The 21,840-nt window shown below is 40.1% G+C and overlaps 1 protein-coding gene across 1 annotated transcript; it reads left to right on the forward strand.

The window, feature by feature from the left end:
* The first annotated feature begins 4,395 nt into the window (after nucleotides 1-4,395).
* ell2 (elongation factor for RNA polymerase II 2) lies at nucleotides 4,396-21,267 on the forward strand. Its single transcript, XM_075460470.1, has 12 exons — nucleotides 4,396-4,580; nucleotides 7,464-7,511; nucleotides 8,045-8,169; nucleotides 8,284-8,447; nucleotides 10,617-10,876; nucleotides 11,297-11,421; nucleotides 13,221-13,293; nucleotides 13,387-14,074; nucleotides 16,016-16,079; nucleotides 16,320-16,491; nucleotides 16,969-17,013; nucleotides 18,726-21,267. The coding sequence occupies exons 1-12, from the start codon at nucleotides 4,407-4,409 to the stop codon at nucleotides 18,840-18,842; spliced, it is 2,055 nt and encodes a 684-aa protein (XP_075316585.1). The 5' UTR covers nucleotides 4,396-4,406; the 3' UTR covers nucleotides 18,843-21,267.
* The last annotated feature ends 573 nt before the right edge of the window (nucleotides 21,268-21,840 follow it).

The raw sequence follows: 21,840 nt of genomic DNA on the forward strand, positions 1-21,840 counted from the left end.
TCCATTCAACACTAGATGTTAGCACATTTATACAGTATTATATCAATTAATGATGATATAATTAATAGGATAAAACATGCTGCCTGTGTCTTATTAAATCTATTAAATCAATAACAAATTATTCTAAAAATGAAGATTGAATGACTGAATTCCTTGATTTTGAAATGCTATACAGATATCAAATTATTGTTCATGCTATGGTGGTTCAAAGCTTTAACCATTAAGGTCTGTTTACAGGAACATTATGAATTTAGGGGTGGCTGATTTGAACACAGAGATGCAGACACCAATGGAATTTACAATCCCATCCTGTGGATTGAAAGCTTTTGTGTACTGGTGACAGGCCAAGCCTGGAGCTGCTCTGCTGCTAGCATTGCTGTGCCAGTGCCCACCCGAGGCACTAGCTGATGCAGTGGGTTGCTGCATTGGCGCTTTGCACAGAATTACAAATGCACGTTTATTTGTTTTAAGATATTACTTCCACTTGGTGAACTATCTGATGTAAGCTTGTCTTGCTCGTGTTGTTGGTCCTTTAGCTTTGGCCTGCCAGGAAAGACTTTGTGGGTACAGATCTGCTTTGTGGAGGAGAGAAATGATTTCAAATTTAGTCTCTTTACTGTGCCATAGCACCGCAAAGTGCTTGGTCTGAGATTTACGACATTATAGATATTATAGAATATTTCCCTGTAGAAGGCACTCAATTGATTTCTTTCTTTCTTTTTTTTTCAAACACTTTATATGTCAACCTTTATGACAGACTCAGTTTAACTGAGCAAATTATAGTTTTGATCTACCCCCTATTCAGAAACTCAAGTGATTTTGGCAGTGAACTTTGGTTCATCATGTTGGAATATTTCTCTTCGGACAAGAGTGAGGAGGCTGGAAGTCAGAGAGTCTGACAGTATTTTGGTATTTCCACAGATTCTATCTATAAATGTCATATCCCCAACACCTTTTGCTCTCATCCTGCCCGTGCCAACGACCTCTGTACATCAGTGTTGGACAATGCAGTTAATCTGGTGGTGAAAATATCTTGCTCCCTTCTAATCAAACGATGTACTCCCAAAACTCATCAGACTTCTTCTCTTGTACTTTAGCTAAGTTTCCTTTAGAAGTTTGGTGCTAAAGTGTAAGCTTTGTTGTCTCTTTGAGCTGTCACAGAAACCTTGTTTTCCACTGATAACTTCTATGCCATGCCTGTAGCACCTTTCAGTCTGTTTTTTCAGAGCTGGGCTGGGAATCCTCATTTGATGATGCACAATGTTGGTGGCATCATTTTAAAATGGTTTGTTCTATATGGTCACAGCAGCAATTACATTTGGGGTTTATACTTTTCTATTTTTTTTAGTAGTATTATTATAGATTTTTGCTGCCAGTTTTTTTTTGGAATACTTGTCCATTTTCGTGACATTTTAAGATCCTTAAGATTTTCAATGTGTGTGTGTGTTTTTTTTTTGATTGCTCAAAAGAGAAAAATACTTGTCAAATCTGAAATTATGCGGTTATTGAGTTATTTATTTGAAGTCAAGTTATTTGAAATTTAAGTGATATTACAGAGTTGTGTTCTTACGTCTGACATACACAAGGCACCCGTTTCTTTTACTTAAGTTACATTCAATGTATCGGTCTGACCCCTGTTGAGTTTCCCTTTTCATGCCATAATGCAAAGCAGTTTTAAAGATTTGTTGGTTTAATCTCTGTCAGGTGCTTTACTTGTGGTAAGTGAGTTTATTGCTTGAATCAGCATAATGTAAAGCAGAGAGAAATCCCTAACGAGGAAAGATTTGTGTAATACCCCCCCCCACTTCTCCTTTAAAGCAACATTTCAAATCTATGTTGATAGACAAATCTGCTGTGAGGCAAGAGTTGGACAAAGGTGACACAAAGAGAAGTTATTGATATGATAAAAAGTCAGATTAAATAGTGTATTACTACCTGGTTCTATTCTAATGTATGGACAAATTTAGAATGGACTTAAAAATAGAGGAGATGTTTAAAGTTTGCTTGAGGCTTGCATTCCCCTGGCTTTACTCAGTCAAACTTGTCAGGTTTTCAGCGTTCACCTCAAGCAGTTTTAAACATCTAACAGCTGTATCAGTTATTAAGTCGGTCAAGAATGAGGCTAGTCTTGGCGTAAATCAGTCCTGCGTTTCAAACTAATGAACATAGGGACCCCATCGGAGCAATGTTCATGCAGATAAATACAATTTATCAGTTTGCAGGTGTGACTTTGTGTCATTTTCTGAGCATTGAAACCATTAGGGCGTAAGGAGTCCACAGCCCACCTGTCCTTCATTTATCTGCACTGATGGAGAAAGCAGGAGCAGCTGGATAAAATCCAGCCCAAGACCTAGCTAACAAGCCATTACCACACTTCCTTATTAGTGTCACCCACAGGTTGGTTAAGCTGCTGGAGATGTTTTTAGGACCTTGTGAGGAAGAAAAAAAAAAGAAATCAAATATCAAAATTAACTTAACTGGTTTAGTACTTCAGTTATGCTAATATTTTTTGCTGATTTCTTATTTTCTAAATGCATCTCCCATCTCATAATAGAGATACTTAAGTTTAGCTTCATCTCAGTTGTCAAAAACAGGTTTCAGAATAAAGTGTTAGAAATCATCTGGGTTCATTAGAGCTTTTTCCTTTCACTCACATGGCTTCTTAAAGAACACTGATGCACTTACACTGATAAGGTCTGGGCCACGAAGAGAATAAGTAGATGTTAGTGCCATTTGCCAGAGTTTACTTTAGCATATAGAGAAACATGACATGGGAAGGAGAAATCCAATTCTTAAAAGGAAAACAGCATCTTTAAATGTTACAAAAAAGAGCAGCAGCGTCTTTATCATTGTTTCTGACTGGGCTCCAAGCCCCAGTCATTAAAGCATGTACCCCTGATTAGTTCTAAAACTGACCAAATAATAATACATACATTAATGGTTAACCTTTTTCAGTTTTTGAGAATTGTCAAATAAGACAAAGAATAATTCATGAGGATAAGCTATATGCAAAATGAAGCAACATCAAAGAAAAGGCATCGGCATTCTTGGTAACACTTTAAGTACCCCATGTTTAATGATGAGCCTGAAGCAAAACGAGTGAAAATTTTACGGTATTCTTAAGCCTACACCTTCAGGATCTATGTCAACACAGAAGCTCTAAAACCAAAAACTAATGAGTCAGGGCAACTCTTTGGCTTTACTTAATTTTTTGCATAGCAGGTAACATGTCAGACAAACTATGACTAAGTACCTATAATATGCTTGGTTTCTAAGAAAGAGGGGGCGCACTACAGGAAACAATGCTCTGAAGCAAAACTGTCAATTCAGCTAGTGCTGCTTACCAGGTCTGATTTTACTTTTCATACATTCATTCCTCTTCAAACCAACTGCATGTCAACTTATTTTAAGAAACAGGAGAAGCTAATTGGTCTTTGTCAAAAATGTTTCAAACATAAGACTTGTGTAGTTGTGTAAGTGTGTCAAGGGGGTTGGGTGGGGTGGAGACCTATGGTAATCTGCTGGATTCACACAAGGCTTTCCCCACCCTGCCTGGGGCTACGCCACTAATCATCATGTCAAGGGGACTGATACTGTTAGATAATCCAGCTGACAAGGGAAACACTTATTGTCACCTCATATTTTAGGAGGAACCACATAAGAGTTTTTATTTATTTTATTTTTTTTGTCGAACCTGATTGCACAGCCCCCATATTAGCTGAAACTACAGCACAACATCTGATTATTCTATTGACATGAGTGTTCTTATGTATTGTTGTGTGAATGTAGTGTGAGGCAGTTCATTTGAGAAATCAATATGTCTGAAGGGTAATGTGGAACGATTCTGAATGTATGTTATCTAACATAGAGGGAAAGTAGTTTATATTTATATAATAGAATGTATACACATATATTAAATTCATTACAATGCATCAAAGCCTCATCTGTGAAGACAGTAGGTTTTCACCGCAGTGTATTCACAAAAGCTACCTTTAACATTTTCAGTAGGCTAAAATTAGTTCTGCCATGTCAGCAAAACAGCAGAGTGTGTTTGTGTGTATAAGTGTTTGCAAGGAAGGTTACAGGCTTACAGAGAAAGAGGAACTAGTAGGCAAGGAATGTTTTTCTAATTAAGGTTTTAAAAGACCAAACACGACTCCATTCAGTTTCCTGTATCCTCGTAGAAAATCCAAAAACAAAACCAAATATTAAATGTAAACCAACTCATGAAAGAAGCACAAACGCAATATAAACATAATAATATGTGCGAATTTGTAACTTTACTGTGCGTAGAAAGTGAAAAACTAACTGCTTTGCAAGTTAGGACCAATCCAACTGTCAGCCCTGCAGGCAACAATATAATCCCTCCCCGGACCGGGGTGAGCAGAGGGAGCCTGGGCTGCTAAATGCTCCTGCCTCAGAGGGACGATGGTGGAGGGCTGGTAAAGATGGCGGCTCTCTCCGAGGATGGGAGGTATGGATTAAATTGTGGCCAACAAAGCGCAGAAAGAGTCACCGTATTACACGTTAAATTGACTGAGACAGCGCTGAGAGCCATAGAAAGCTACCAAAATTGTATGGTGAGTAAAAACATATTAATTCATGTTGAAAGCAGCTAGGACTCGGGCTGACACCACTGTCTTAGCTAGGAAGACCAACTGCCACGCACAGCTAAAGCTACAAAGTTAGCTAAGCTGTTGACAGAGCGAGTTTCTGCCTGTTTTTGTGTTACATTAAGTTTTGTGTCATTCATTTGACCAACCGAAGAAGATAAACGAGGACTTGATCTTGTGCCCTGGCTTGGTTTTATGAGCTGACAAATGTCTGTTAACTTAGAAAACTTGTTTGTTAAGTTCGACACTGATTAGTGTTAGCTCTACGTTTGTGTAAACCCCCCTGTGCTGTTCATAAAGTCCCTTTTTTTTCTTCCTCTACCCATGTCAACTAACCTTCTTTACCAAATTAGGAATGTGGCAATTTCATATCGACCGATACACTCGTTTCAAGGCTATATTTATTAAACGAGTGTCTAGTTTCCAAAGCTTTGTTTCACTAACTTGAAGTTTAATTCGATGAGGTGGTAGTTATGTTAGGAGCAGACTGAAAAAATACACATGTATGAATAAAGCCTCATTTAACTGTAACTCTCAAGGTACTGGCGTCCCAATTATGTCGATGACTGGTCATCTTACCATATGGTTACAAGTTTCAGCTAGCTTGAAAACCTAACACCGCAACCTGGCAGGGATACTCACTCTCGCTCTCTCTCTCTTTTTTTTTTTAAACCGTTTAACTCAGTTTCATATGTGTTTAAAAAAAAAAGTCGCAAACGAGCGACCTACTAGCTGAAGGTTATGAAAACAAATGGATTTAAATGGTTTTAGACGGGCCAAATATTAAATATGGGCCTTTTTTACCAGATTATAGTTGTTGTTTTTTTCTTTCCACATTCCCTTCAACATCAAGCAGCAGTTTACAAAGAGTGGTCAGATACAAATGTATGCTATCTGATGGCATTAATATATTAGGATAATGTGATGCCAAATGCAGTGTATTTATGTACTTTACATAACCACTTAAAAAAAAATCGACTTTTCCCCAGAGTTTGACACCATTAACTGACTTCTGAACATTCAAAACTGGGTTTGCCTACCTGTACAGATGTTATATATATATATATATATATATATATATATATATATATATATATATAATCTAGAACTGTTCAGGTGATGTAATCATGTTCAGGGAAACACAGGTGATCTAATCTGAAGAAGCCTCTGCAGTCTTGTGTTGCAGGTGCCTGTAGCCAAGTTACTTGACCTTAACTCCGTCAAGCTGCCAACAGCTATACAATTACATAACACGGGGACTCTGCCTAGGTCTTCACCCAGGACCAGTGCACAATGGTTTAGCATGAGGGTTTTAGTGTTCAGAGGTCTCTGTGATTGGCAGACAATGCCTATATGTGTGCATTACACGTGCTAATGCGTATGGCTCAGTGTCCCTCCTGTGGGGCTGGCTTTTCCCAAAATTGTTTGTTTGATATGTGAAAATAAGCAGTGATAGACTAGATTATTTGGAAAGGTGAGAGTCTCACCTAGAGTCTTGTCAGTGTTTCTGCAGTAGAACAATATTTAATTTTTATTCTTTGGCAGGTATTCACTGTTATCTGCTGCTGTTTAAAAACGCATTTCGTGCCCACTATGGACTGTTTGTCAGTTAATTCATAAATTCATTATTTTTTTTTAGAAGTACAGTACTCCAAACAATATAGACGTCATGTTGTTGAGTAAAAAGTCGAAACAAATCCGAGCCTCGTTTGTGATTTATTAAACAGTTGAATTTTCATCAGATAGAAAAATTACATGATATCTGTGCGATTGGCCGTGAGCCACCTGCTGTTGAAATCATCAATAGTGGAGCCTGAATTTAAAGCCAACACTGTAAATCAAAACTTTAACTGATAATTAGCTGAGTTTCTGACAACTGGTAGGCGAAGACGCCATTAAGTTGAAGGAATTCTTTGTAACGGCCAGTGCTCCAACCTTGCAGGGTGTGTTGGTTCGTTTGCTGCACTGAACGGCAGCCTGCCATCTCTTGCTGACTGAGCAGCCAAAACGGCCTGCTTTTTGTTTCTCTCCCTCTCAGTAATGTCTGTTGTAGCTGAACCAGTCATCGAACTATGGAGGCTGGCTATCTTTGTCTTTCTGTGGTGATGTGAAATGTGATCAGAACTGTGTGTGAGTGGGGGAGGGAATCTGTGGCTTTAGAGTGGCTTTAGCTTTCACAAGCATGATATAATCTCAGTGCTATAAAAGTATACGTTTTATCCTGCAGTCATTTTGTTTAGCTACGCGTCGACATGCGTGCTTCGTGTCCAGCATCGAAAAGAGTCTGTTGTTGATTTTATTTAAAAATAAATAAATAAATAAATAAATTTTTAAATATCACATTCCTCTCCGACCAGTTCATGCAGCATTTCAGGAGTCTGGCCAACTGGTTCTTCTGTGTGCTTTAAGCTATGTGAAGAGGCTGGGAGATGAGTGTTTTCCTATCTTAACTGCCTATATGCTGCTCCAGAACAGCCACTGCATATTTGTGGCCTTCAGCTCCGCTTCAAATCGACTCCCAACAAACCTACACAAGACAAAAATGCTCCATAAATATTTTGTTCAGTGTTTTAAATTCCATCCCCCCCGCTTTGGATCATTAAACTGCAACCAATGTGTTTAGTGATTTATTTCCAAAGCTAAAGTCATTTGGTTTTGTGCGGTGGTCGTCAGATCAAGTCATCTGACATCATCTTTAGTGTTATGTGAGAATTGTTCTTCACATGTGATACGGTTTTATTGTTAAAACTATTGGTTATCAAAATTGTTAACCTCTTGGTTATTTTCTTGTGAATGTATTTTATGTGCTTGTAGTTGTTAATTAGTTCAACTGTGCTCTGTCCTTTTCAGAATGTACCTTCATTGCGGCCTACAATACAATTCAAGGGACTCCAAGGGGTAAGATTGTTTCTTTCTGTTCTCCTCATGACATTGGTCAATTAAGTTAAGCTTAAACTTGGATTAAATGATATGTAGCACTGAAATATGTAAACGATGCAAGGCAGGGGTCCAGGAAGTTTGAGATTTGGAAACGCGGCGCTGGTTATACGCAGATGTCTTAAACATCCATCAGACCATTGTCTCATTTTAAAAAGAGCAGGTTGGGGAGCTTCTTGGGTTCTGCAAGACCAAAATTGGGCTATTATAGCATGATTACGGAGGTGTGCCGCTTTAGCTATTTTAATGTTGTTGTTTTTTTCCCCAACAAATTGTGAATTCTTCTTTTTAATTTAATGGGGAAAAAGCCTCTCAAATATCAGTGTTTCATAAGTAAAAACACTTATCTTTTTATCTTTTAAAGGCTAACTTTGCTATTACTTCCCAATTTTATTTATTTAAATGGTATTGAAATATTTAGATATCACGGTATTGCTCATGAATGCATTATAGAAGATGTGTTATACTCAGTGTCTGTGCAAATTATTTTACAGCGCATTAAAATTCCCAAGACTGACTCCTCTGCAAACACCTCCCACAATTTCGATTTCTACCTGTCTAATGTTGGCAAAGACAACCCTCAGGGAAGCTTTGAGTGCATCCATCAGTATGCATCGAGGTAATGGTAATCACTGTTCAGCTGAATCAACTGTTACTGTCTTACTACACGTTGCTGGAAGGGTAATCCCCCTCTGCCTCACATTTCTCTCTTATACTCCCTCTTTGTCTCCAGCTCAGGGGCCTCACACCTGGCATTGTTGGCGACGGTACAGGACAAGGTCACCGTGTGTGCCACCAATGACTCGTACCAGGTGACCCGGGAACGTATGACCCAGGCTGTGGAGGACACACGTGAACGTGGGACCAAAGTCATCAAGCCTGGGGGCCAGTACAGAGGTAAGGCCCTCACTTCAGTCTTGCTTATCTGTAGCAGCAACTGGATTCCCACACGCAGCCATGGCTTTCCATTCTATCAACACTGATCTCTTTTCAGACTCTGCCTCTTTTGAGAGACTGAATAGCTGACAGCAGCACTCTATTCAAAGCTGTTACTGCAACCTACTAAGCCATTTTGCCTTTCCCCCCATATTAGGCGTCTGACTGAGTGCAAAACCTGGCAGATAAAGTCATTTCTGTGCTGTTGACCAATAGCTTGCCAAAATGGGTACGGTCACACTACAAGCAGGTAATTCTGCTTGTGTCCAACAACTGTCTTACTGTTACCGTACATTTGTTGACCACAGACTGACCATCCAGAGCCTTGTCACTTGTTCACAAAACTTTAACAGAAACGAAGTTACAAATGTAGTTATTTTATGCTGCTCATGTATTTCATGGGATATGTTTCTACAAAGCACCTGAAAATGCTTAGGTGCCAACAAATTATTTTTTTTACAAACGCTATTCTTAACATTTAGATGGCTTAAAGACACCCCCCCTCTCTTCATTTGTTTTAAAGTGGCAGGATGAAACTAACAAAAATGTAATTTTAAAATGATTTCACCCTGTTTGGTCAGTCGACTGAGGGAACAGATCATTTTTTTTTTTTCCTTCTCGGTTTGCAAAATGTTGTCGGAACCTCACTCAGGTGATAAGGGGATAAGTGCTGCCCCCGGCTAGTAAGCAGATCCTTCTGAGGAAAACCAGAGAAAGTAGACCTTCCCTAAATTCCAAATAAGTAGCTACAGCCCACTTTGCTGTTTTCCTGCTAGAGGTGCTTAAACAAACTCTAAAATGTCAAAGCTAAGAGCAAAGCAAGCCCTGCCAACACAAAAGTCACAATGTACTCCCCAGACCCAGAACACTGTGAGATTACTTTTTATTTCAACGAGAAAATCCCTGTCGATGAAATTGTTCAGTAGGATTACAGGTGGTTCAAAATTTACAAGATGGGTCTTGTATGCTGGCCTGTTATTTTTTATTTATTTTTTAAACTTCATTGTACAATATATTTCTTCTCTCGTACACTGAAACAGCCACTTTAGAGTAGCTGCAAAAAGGATTTGCACAGGTATGGCAGAACTAATGATCTGTTAGGCACTTGGAGCTTACACTTTAAATACAAACTCTGAGACTTTACTTGTAGAGAAAAGGTATATATTATGCCTCATTTAACATTGCCCTAGGGATAGGTTGCAGATTTGCATACACTGGCTCAGACAGAAACTGGGAAACGAGAGGGGCCGCATTGAGAAAAGAAGGGGGGTCAGGAACTTGAAGCAGCTGGTTTGAAGTTAGCACCATGTTTACTAAAACAAAATGGGTCTTTTAGCTTCTGGTGTTAAAAAGTGATTCTAATTTGTATGTTTCAATGAACGGCACAATGTATGTAATTATGAATGCAGTGGCATTTGATGGGGGAAACTCTAAAACTCCACTTCTGCATAGACGAAAGATTGCCAGAGCTTTCTCCTTGAATTTTTCCGTTAGGTAAGGTGTGTGTGTATGTGAGCTCCCGTAGCTTCCAGTCGACTTTTTGATAAGAAGGAAAGGGAGGAGTGTCCCTTTTTCTCTTCCTCTCTCTAACCTTAATCTCTTAAAGGGCTTTAGAATTTCATAACAGCCATGAAGAAGTTTAGGGGAATGTGCAGGCAACCTGGGACACAGCCCAGCATTATAGAGCCACGTCTTAGGGAAGTGCTGATCAGATTAAGACCTCAAGTTATCCAAACTACCTTGAGGTAATAAAACTACAGTTTAGTGTGGCTTAGACATTCATTGGCTGTAGCATTATTATTTTGGGACTGCCTTGTTTCAAAAACTGAATAATTGAAGCAAAAAGCAGGTATTAACTAACTGAAAATTTTAAGTCTAGATCTGAAAACCAGTCCAGATCATGGCTACATATGTACTGAAGTTCATTTTAAATTGGTTGTGACTTTCACATTTCAGCTTTAAACGGTCTTACTGGTATTATTGGTATGTTTTGGTTCCAACTCATTTACCCCACTGATTTAAAACCAAGGTCAACTGAGGCTGACTTCAATTAGCAACCGACCAAAAATATGATGATGAAAGTCCCTCCAGAGAAGTGGGTTAATGATGCCTTTTACCTTCTGTTTTTAGGAAAGCAAGTACATACTCGTAAGCCTGCACTGTCGGCTCCAGACGTGGTCCCAGAGCGCAAACGCTCCACACCAATCAACCCAGCCAACACTATACGCAAGTGCCTTTCCAATAACCCCGTGTCTCAGAGGCCGTTCCGGGATCGCATCATTCACCTGCTGGCGCTGAAGTCGTACAAGAAGCTGGAAATGCTCGGCCGTTTGCAGCGGGACGGTATTAACCAGAAGGACCGAAACTCACTGGGGACCACCCTGCAACAAGTAATTCATGACTTTTTGTGTTTGCTTGAAATAGTTGTAAGTGTTCAGAAATCGTGTCTAAGTCAAATGGTGGTGATCCAGGTCGCATCCCGGGTTAACACGGACAAATGAGTACAAATAGTCGATTTTTACCAAAACTTTTACTGTAAGAAAGTACCAGAAGTGGCCTTCAAGTATCTAACCTGACCCCAGGGGTCCCTTCTACCCTTGTTTCAACATGAGATTGAAGCGTGCACATTTGCCTGAGGTAATCGGGTGCGCATAAAGGCCTCATTGACGAGAAACAATTCACTAAATTGTTAAACATAATTTGCATGCACAGATGGCCAGCACAGGAAATATGAAGTTTCTGTGCATGTTGTATAGGTTTCATGTTGCTGTAGTTTTAGCTTTGAAACTGTGTGTATGTCTGCTAAACAGGTGGCCAACCTAAATCCCAAAGACAACACATACTCACTGAAGGACTTCATATATCGGGATGTCCAGCGAGACTGGCCTGGCTATTCTGAAGACGAGAAGACCCAGGTGGACCGGATTCTGGCTCGGTACAGAAGAGGCCTTTTTAGGCTTTTTCTTTTTTTATATTTATTTATTACCTCCGCCAAGGAGGTTATGTGATCGCCCGAGTTTGTCTGTTGGTTTGTCTGGATGTTCGTTCGTCTGTTCGTGCTGCAATCTTGCGACCTGCCACAAGGTGGCGCGACCTCAAGGTGCCACAGCCAAACAGAGCCAAAGCCAGACAGAATGCATATTGCGCGGATTTGCTGTAATTAGCACAACAAAAGATTGCAACGGCAAGCCAGTGTGCATAACTGCATATAGCGTAATAATAACGGCGAACACTGCTTCCCGACAAAACATTATTATAATAATATTAATAATAATTAATAACGGCGAACACTGCTGTTCAATAATGAATAGGGAGAAGGGAATGCCTCTTCTGCTGACAGCGCCAAAGAACAAGTAGCCCACATCAGGAACGTATGTCCATACATGGCTCGCTATCCACAGGTAGGTTGGCTGTTGGCGGAGGTCTGCACTCTCTGAGTGCATTTCTAGTTGTTATTGTTTGTGTGTTTCTTGAATTCTTTTCATACAGGCAGTAGAGATATGGAAAAGAAATGCAGAGCCATAACAGATCCTCAGGCTGTAAATGAAACATCATAAGCCACATACCTCACCCAGATGGCTAACACATGGTCTCGATTTATTTATTTTTTTTTAAATCCCGAAAACCTGACCGAAGGATTTACTTCTTATTGTGTGTCAACTATTAGGAATGCCATTCTTCTTTTCTTTTTCTTTTTCTTTTTTTTTTCCCTGAAATGATGTTTGATTCTTCAAATTAAATGTTTGAAATTGCCTTTTAGTGATTAAACCTGAAAAAATCTCTCGACTGCAGCGAACATGAAGCAGCTGTAAGTCTGTTATCTGACACTCTGCTTAACTAAACCATACGAGTTTTACTATTTTATAAACCAGTTTATCAACATTACTGCTGCAGATACAGGGACAAGGCAGACGATATTATTATTTTTCTTGAAAGGCAGAGAGTTGTGCTCGTTTTACAATTATTGTGACCACAATGATGCGGCTAAACCGTCTAATTTTCTTCTTAATCAGTTATGCTTTTAAGTTATTTGATAGCAATAGTTAAATGACAATCAATCAATCAACATCCCTACTAACTACACTTATTTATAAGCTCTAGTACGAGAACAGACTACCTGATATTCACAGTGCAAAAGTACCCTGTTGCAGCAGTGCTTTTAGCATCTTAAGGGCTTGTTACGTTTGCACGGAGATATGTCTCACTCTCAACAACTGTAGAGCGAAGAGTTTTTTTTTTTGTTTTGTTTTTTTTGTCTATGCAAACCTATTTGTGCGCGGTCCTACAAGGAGCTAGCAGCACAGCCCTGAGATTACACCACATGTAGGTTGAATGCTGACTGGTTGAAAGTTGGCTCGAGCTGGGAGGGGCTGAGAACAGATCTTGTTACAAAGAGGATGAAGTGCCAAAAACATTGCATGACAGAGAAGCTCAGGTGAAAAGCTTGGACAACAGCTGCACCGCACAATCTTGATTATTTCACGTTACTTGCACTCCATCACAAAACAAGTATTTCTTTTTACAGCAGAGCAAATATGCGGGTGAAGTCTGCAATTTACAGCAAATACAATCAAAGCCAAAGGTTTAACATCTCATGGTCATTCAATCATTTGTTTTAAAAAGTGTGTTTTCAGCAGTTCCTGGAGTAATTCCAGTTGCATGTCAGCTCCCGCAGGGCTTTTTCTTATACAACATATTGTTCTCATCTAACAGTACTCTTCCTCTCCTAAACAGCAAATTGGGTCTTCCAGTTGAGACGGCCTCATCAAACGGTTCACCTAAAGACAGTGTGCCCACATCTCCTCAGGTAGCTGGACAAACGCACACTAACACATGCCAACAGAGGAATACAGTATTTGGCTTAATGTTTGTTTATTTTTTGTTTGTTGTGTCCTTGCAGAAGCGCCAGCCTGACTTTGACTTCATTGATCCCTTGGCTCCCAAGAAAGCCCGCATTTCTCACCTCAGCAACCGAGGGCCAGCTGCATCTTCATCCTCCTCTGACCGTCGTGAGGACGAGGGCATCAACAGCTCCAAACGCTCGTCCCTTCCCCCAAATGTTTCCTCAGGCCCTCCCACCCATCTCCCCATCTCATCCCATCCTCCTGCACCCTCTCACCAGCAACCCAGCCCAGCCTCCAACTCCAACTCTCCGTGCACCCCAGAAGGCTGTGGCACCCAGGACCTGCCCATTGACCAGAGTTCTTCCTGCAGAGACCCTTCCCCCAGCCCCTTTTCCTCTGATAGGACCCAGCCGGACCGCTATCAGCACCCTACCCCCAGACCAGTGGCTTCCCCCAGACCAGTGGCTTCCCCCAGCCCTCCTCCTTGCACCACTCTCACAGTTACCTCAACTGTCATCAGCAGCCCTCCCTTATCCAGCAGTACAAATAAGAAGTTCAAAAAGAAATCGAAGAAGCACAAAGACAAGGATCGAGAGAGGGAGAAAGGGAAACGAACAGAAAGAGCCAGCATTAGTCCTCCCATTGTAGCCGAGCAGGCTGAGAAGAGTCGTAGGGCCAAAAAGAAGCGGAGTGCTGAAGAGGACAATGGACAAGTTCTGGACAAAAATTCCCACAAAGATCAAGGTACGTCTCCAATGTCGGCAATATTTGCACAGCTGAGCCAAATGTTGTAAGACTTAAAGGATTACATGGGATTTATAAATTCAATATAATATATTCACTGACACAAGTGTAACAAACCTGAAGATAACTCAGGCTCTGTTCGAAACCGCCTACTTCTCCCACTACTCCTACTAACTTTAACTTTTTTTAAGTTCCCGGATGCATACTAGATTCGCCGAAATGTTGAGTATGCATCATGTGGTTACTTGTCATACTTAAACTACCCAAGATGCAACATAACTTGACGTCACCGATCGTCATTTCCTGTCAAAACGGCAGTTTCAAGCTAGCTACAATGAGGGTAGGTTCACTTCCTGTTTTCAAAACAAAAGCACCAATTGTATCGTAATGGCTTTCCCTATGATAAAAGGCAACGGGTATTTTATTTTGTGAAAATAACCGGAAGTGCGTTACTCACTGCTAGCTTTAGTAGCGCCGAATTCGTGGGAACAAACTTGTAAATAGCCGGTATTTTGTCAAATTTTCCACACGTTGGGGATCTAAACGACTACTTTCTCGCCTGAAAATGTTTCAAATGTTGCTAAAGTTATATATTTACAGAGTTTATAGCTTAAGCGAAATCAGCTTCAGGCTGGCTGATTTCGGCTCGGGCAGGAGCGAAGTGCACTATGTGTAAACGCTCTGCATACTGTCTGATCGAATGAGTATGCCGTTTGCAAGTATGTAAGTATGTAGTATGCGGTTTTGAACACAGCCTAAGAGTGGCTCTGGTGCGTCCAGTGATGCTTCTGGGCAAGACTTGAATCCTTGCTAGTACCCTCAAATAGGTTTTTATACGGATTTAACCCTAATTGAAAAGATTTAGCAACTCATGAACTCCTGGAGCAAACTTTATCATCACTTCACAGGTCTCCCCTCCGCTGTGCATGAGGTGTAGCATAACCAAACACGTACAGAAGACGGCATTAAATTATGTTGATGTTTTTCACAGAAAAAAAAAAAAAAAGAAACAGTTGAAGAAACAGAATATTAGTGAATAACTTTAGTGTTGTGTAAATTTAATGTGGCAACTCTGATAAACATATTGTACACAGCTTTCACATCAAATAGATGGATGGAGTTTGACATTAATATTATCCAAATATTATTGCTGCTTTTTTCAGATACCCCACAACATTCCAATGGGACTCAAATCTGGGCTTTAAGATGCTCTCGCATGTATTCAGTCACTCTTTTAATTAATGCAGAATTCATAGTTGAATCAATTACTTGAAGCTGTCCAGTCCCAGAGGCAGTGACTTAGTCTCTGTAATTTAGTTTGTCGGTGCATTTTCAGATCTCCTGCTCCCGACTGTTTAGAGCATCTTTACCTATATACAGTAGTCATCCTGTTGTCCTGTAATCACCCTTTATTCTGCAGTGGAGTGTATATGTGTGTATACAGACTGACTTTCTCAAGCAGCACTAACGCATCTTGTGACTGATGTGACTTAATGAAGCCAGTTTATCTCAGACTTTAAATCATTCTCACAGTGATTCTTACAGCCTAATTTAGCCCATACACTTTTATCAATAATAACACTGATGCTCTTGAATTTTTCACAATATGTTGAATTGATTTAGGCTCTTCTTTACTCTTTGGCCTTCTCTTGTTGACCTGGTTTTTCAAAATGTTTTTGTATAGGTGTCCTGCCTCTGTATTTGTATGAGTTCTCAACTTGTTTAAACTGTTCTTACAGATGTTACTCTTTAAGGATTTTACAAAACCACGAGTGATAGCAGAAACTATTATTATTGTTCTTTCAAAATACAAAATTTTGCATTGTAATTGATAACTATAAAGTTAAAGATGGTGCTCATAGGTGTGTTGATTTTCTGTATAATGGGTTACAGTATTTACATTCTCATGCTCCTTTTTTCTTTTTATATCTTTCTCTCCAGACAAAGATAAGCCAGTCCAGTCCACTGAATTATCATCCAAAATTGAGATGCCTGCCTATTTAGCGTGAGTAACTTTGTCCCATCTTTCTATCATGTGTCCTGCTTTACCTTTCATACCCGCCCCCCCCCCAAAAAATTAAAAAAATAAATTAAGAATGCCAGATGGTAATGACACATTGATTCATACATTTAACTGTTTTATATTAACTTTGTTAAGCTTCCGTGCATTTTTAAAAGTCATGAACCTTAAAAAAAGATGTACTTAGTACAAAGTTTTCTTTTCTTTTTTTCCTTTTTCTTACAGTAAGTATACAGCTCTGGTGTCCCTCGACCAGAGACAAAGCTACAAGGATGACTTCAACGCAGAGTATGATGAGTACCGCCAGTTGCACGCCCGTGTGGAGAACATCACACGCCACTTTACCCAGCTGGATGCCCAGTGCCGGAAGCTGGCACCTGGCACCAAAGAGCATCAGGTCATATGGAAAACATTGCTTAGATCTTAAGACGCACAACTTTGGCATATAACTTTCGGCTTAAAAAGATTATGAAGGTCAGGAGCAGAATAATGAAAAGATTACTAGTTTAAACAGTAGTTTGGACAACGTTATGCTCTGTGTGACAGTTGTTTCATATGTACTTGCAACTTTTGCCAGTCTGGTGGACTTCTGCAGAATAATGTTAAGCATTTGGATTCAGGCTTTTCAAAATTGTTAGAACACTGCTGTCAAATTATTGAGGACACAAGAGGCTGAAATGAAAGAGGCTCTAAACCAAAAGTTTGTGTTGTCTCCATTCCACTTCTGTTCCTTGATCATGTCACATCTGCAACCACCAGGCAACCTAAAGTCATTAAAGCAGTAAAAACACTCTGCTGCTGTTCGGTATGCTGTAATGTAAAGTTATAACATGGTTTTACTGGCATAACCTTTTTATTTTGTATTTATTTACAGAAAGTGCAAGAAGAAGTCATGAAAGAGTACAAAAAGATGAAACAAGTGAGTATTTGCACAGTCTGTGATTAATAATTGTGTGTGTATTCACTATATGTATTTCCGCCTTTGTGAGCACTATGATTGACTTTTTTTCAAGTGCTCACTTCCAAGGTCAAAGTCTCAAATTTTTAGAAAGGAGAAACACGCGAGTGGGCACACGTGCTTCAGTGTCTGCACTTTTCGAACTTCCGATATTCAACTTCTTTAATTTGGGGAATTGACCGCAATCAGACATGGGTCGCTTACGATGTTCATGTAAATGTTCCCAACGTCTTCATTCAGACACACCCATGATAATCCCAGAAAGGGCATGTGAGTGATATTAGCCATAAACATGTGATTGGACTAGCCTGGGAATTCCCATGCTGCTTTGCGCTCGATTTCATTCTCACTGCAAAGTCAGCCTGGAAACCACCGCCCTTATTTTTGCCTGAGTTTGGGAACCAATCACACAAGGTTAATCCAACATGGCAGCGGACACAACGTTACCATTCGATGCAGCCTTAGAAAGTGTTTCGGAGTAGATTCATTGGCTGAACATCAGCGGAGTTACTGAGTTATCCTGAATAGCTTATTACAAGCGCTAACGGACCCTGGCAGCATCTCCAAAATTACCACACTAAAATCACATGCCATGACACCAAACTTCTACAGTAGTACAAATATGGTCTGTACTCACAAAACGATGCATTTGGAAGTTTGTACATATTCCAGGAGTTTATTATTATCAACACAAGCCTGATAGCTTCTCTGCTGCTAAAGCTGTGTCGACGTCACTTCCTTGATCTGGGAGCTTCAATGTAAGATGAGGGTTGATCTACTACTGTAGACAACAAAGTATATGCTATATTCTACATGAATTTTTATGTTGTAGAGTTGTGAATTTATTTTATCAATGGAGAAATTGAGCAGCCTTGCTCTGTCGTCATCTGGTATAAGTGATACAATTGGCTATGAATCGCGCGCAAAGCAGCATGGGAAGAACCTGACGCCGTTTGATAGACATTCGTAGCGCCCAATAAACGGCTCTAGGCATTCGTAAACCACGCCTCAAATACGAGAAAATGCACACCTAGTTCCCAGACCACCATCTCATCGAGATTGTGGACGCGTCAGCCAGGCTAGTGATTGGACAGTATGTTGTGTGAAATATCCCACAAGCTCAAAGTTTTCTGATTAAAGTAATTGGACAGTTGTGTAATTAGAGGATTTTTCCTGCTGCGTTGGGAACTCTCACAGTCACACCGGCAGTTTCTGGTGACGTCGCCTTCTAGGCCGTAATGTTGTCGACTGTATATAAGTTTGTGAGACTGTTACTGCTTTATAGTTTGTACTTGAACAGACCCAAGCTGATTGCCGTTGTGAATTTTATGGAGAAGTGACCATGATGCTCATTCTGATGGAAAAATTTAATAGAAAAGAGTGTCTGAGAAGGGATGAGTCATAGAGAAGGGGGGAGGGAGAGTAGAAAAAAGGTTTGGAAGCTCCAGTGGATATTACCAATTCTGTTAAGTAAAAGAATGTTGATAACAGATACCGAACAGTCAGTCATGCTCAGGTTTTTATCTGTTTGCCACAGGTAATGTATAGAAAAACCTTCCCTGTGGCAAACAACAAGTAACCAAAGACCGTCCAGATTTAGCTCTTCAGTCGTGGCACTTATGGGACTGACATTGGTAGTCTAATATCATGGATTTGTGTTATTTATTTTCCAGCATAATCCAAGCTACCATGAGGAGAAACTGCGCTGCGAGTACCTGCACAACAAACTGGCCCACATCAAGCGGCTAATAGCTGATTTTGACCAGCGCAGAGCCCAGGCCTGGTGCTGAGAGCACAGCACGGGACATCTTCACTTATCAGTATTGTGAAAGGAGTGTCAAACCAGGAGAGGAGTGACCGCTCTTATTTATTAACACCCCTTCATTTCTTTCCTCTACAGCCTCCTCCCTTACTCCTTCATTCCCTTTCTTTTTGACCTTTGATTCCACAGGCTTCTATGTCGCCTGCAGTCTTGAAAATTTCACGTGGACTTTCCTCCCACCCTTCAGTTTCTCAACGCTTTATCTTAATTAGCTCCTGTGGAATTTGATACCACTGGACCAGAAAAAAAGGGGCCACCTGCATGAGCAACAAGGTGTGCGGGAAAGCTTCCAACTCTTAACTTTTGAAGGACACTCTCTTCAGGCAAAAGTATTTTTGAGCATCGGAGAAGTATATTGAGGTGTATTTAAGTAAAACATTAAAAAGAGGGAGATATTTATTTTGAGACTCATAGTCCAAACAAGAGTCAGCAGATATTGTTTAATTTCTTAAACGGTGAGAGAGGGAGGGAAAAAAATAAAGAATTACCACAGGCCTTATATGTTGTGAAGCCATTTTGCACGCAAATTCGATACGTCATCTCATCTGGCAAAAATAGCTCTGCTGCCTCATTTCCTTTCCTTTTCAAACAAAACTGTACTGGAAAACTGATTGAAAAGGAGGGAAATGAGACGGTCAGACGAGCAAAACGCAATATGTGCATGGGTCGTAAAGTTACTTGTAATGACCACAAGGGGCGGTGAAGTTTGGGGCACCTAAGAAGTTATGTGTGGGGGCAGTATTCCTTGCACCTAACGATGTTTATGTTCCCGGTGCCTTACGGCGTTTACATTCGGAAACGTAGTTGGGCCGATCCCAGGGGTCCACAGACTATGCAAAGGAACTACAACTGCCTGGAAACTGTTGTGTGTGTGTGTGTGTGTGTGTATGGTGATGCAAATGTCAGACCGGTGGAAGAAGGAAGGGATGTTGAGTCTGAAAGTGTTACAAATTGTGTGCGTTTGTATGGTTGTGAACTTTGTTGAGCAACAGCAAAAATAGTAATGCGGAGAAAAAGTTAGAAATATGAAAAACAACAAAATAAAAAAAAAACTAAAAAAAAAGCTGCTATAGTGTTTGACCAGCCAGAGCACTCGGGATCAACCTGGCTGGAGTAACAGGACCTGATCCTTGTAGAAGAAATGCAGAAGATTCTTGTTTTCCAGAGTGGTTCCTCTCTTAGCTCCTGGAAAGTACTGCACCCACCTCATGAGCTTAACCCAGCGGCAAACACTGTTTTACGAAAAGAGGCCACTTTGTCATCCACCAGAGGACTTATCTTTACTGTGGTGTTCAATGTGTTTGATTCTCAGTTTTGACTTCCACAAAGTAGTGAAAGGTTTCAGTATTTCACTTCTATTTTTATTTTATTTTTTATTTTCCCGTGTTGACGATCATTTATTTTCACGATGGATGAATGGCTTCTGGTTTATTCTTTATTTCAACAAGGGAAAAAAAAAAACTGTTTACAAACTTGTGTTAGAATGTTTGCCAAAAAAGAAAATGAAATGCCTTTCTGGTACTGCTTCCATGGAGTGAAATTTCTGATAGGAGTATGGTACATCAATACTGAAACAAATGTCACGATCACTGAAGAATACTGAAACTCGAGTTTGAAAGTGTGACGAACGTTGGGCACCGCGGTGTTCGGCCTCTTCTGAAGAGCCCTATCTGAATGGCTGTCCAGTCAAACGAGGGTCTGTGTTCTGTTTTTCGGGGGGGGATGAGGCACAAGATTAAAGTCGATAATTGTCGCTTCCATCTTTTGATTCTGGCAGACTTTTAAATGGTCAGTCTCTGCAGTAGACTGGCTGTTGATCTTGGCTGTCTGAATCAATTTAGCATAATTTAATTTAAAAAGAAAAAAAAAAAAAAAAAACTTTGTTGATCTAATTTGTTCCCTTAATTTCAACAGCAAATCAGCACTTATATGTTGGTCTTGTTACAGCACCAGATAAATGAAACCCCCTGTAAATGTTAAAGATTATTCTGCTATCTCACTTAAATTGCCAGCATTTAGAACTACTAAAGGGCCATTCCAACAAACTGATGTTGGGAAATCGGAGCTTTTCATCAAGTCTTTGTTGCAGTCCGTCACCTATGTCCTCTTCTCAGCCTTCCAAAGATTTTTTTTTTTTTTTTTTTTTGTCTTAATCATATAAAAATATTCTTGAGTTTGGTCTGAAGATGCATACGCACAATGTGACTCATTGTGGAGGGAGGAAGGAGGGAAGGGGGTCGATCAGTCTTAATGAGGAAATGGAAAATGCCCCGGCCGTGTTTAGAGACGAGAAACTACAGGAAATCAAGTGAATTTGTACTGAAATGTCATCCTGCCCACCTGAAAATATACAAGATGTTTCAATAAAAATGAACTTAGTTTTACCTGGAAAATGTCTGGCTGTGTTTTTGTTACATGGTTTTCCCCAAGAGACATTTAAAGAGGAAAAATAAAACTTGAGTAGGCGTGAAAGTAATGGCATCTAGATTGAGGGTCTAGCTATTGAGAAGGTCCAGTATACTGTATTAAAATGTTATATATATATGCTATAAGTATTCATTAAATGTGTTAGTCATACTGTGGTTCTGAATATTTGCTTATGGCTTTATGACGCCATCTCTTCCAGGTCGGGTCAGACCCCTCAAAAGTTTGGAAAACAGGATGGAGCCTGGGCGTAACACTTGAAATCTGACAGCTAAAACATGAATCATCACTTGCTAATGGGAAGGAAGCTTTGAACACAATCATCAACCACTTGTGCTTAAAATGTAAGTCAAAGGGAACAGCTCAACACTGCAGCTCCTCAGTTTGCCACCAGACGGGCTCAATCCCTGAACCCTGTTGCAGGACAAAAAAGAAAAACTGAAAAATGCATTGCCTCTCACTCCGTTGCTGACCTCTAATAACTCTCAGCGGTTCTTTATAGTACCTACAATTAGTTGTGCTACTCCGTAGCAACCTGCAAG

The sequence above is a fragment of the Odontesthes bonariensis genome, chromosome 3 (assembly GCF_027942865.1).
Source record: "Odontesthes bonariensis isolate fOdoBon6 chromosome 3, fOdoBon6.hap1, whole genome shotgun sequence".
In the NCBI taxonomy this organism is placed as follows: Eukaryota; Metazoa; Chordata; class Actinopteri; order Atheriniformes; family Atherinopsidae; genus Odontesthes; species Odontesthes bonariensis.

What these genes read in the sequence shown, in the direction of transcription:
- ell2 (XM_075460470.1), top strand. Translation starts at nt 4,407, where the DNA reads ATGCTCCTGCCTCAGAGGGACGATGGTGGAGGGCTGGTAAAGATGGCG. An exon ending in AAAGCTACCAAAATTGTATG is followed by an intron (nt 4,581 to 7,463) that starts GTGAGTAAAAAC and finishes TGTCCTTTTCAG; the next exon opens with AATGTACCTTCATTGCGGCC. An exon ending in ATCCATCAGTATGCATCGAG is followed by an intron (nt 8,170 to 8,283) that starts GTAATGGTAATC and finishes CTTTGTCTCCAG; the next exon opens with CTCAGGGGCCTCACACCTGG.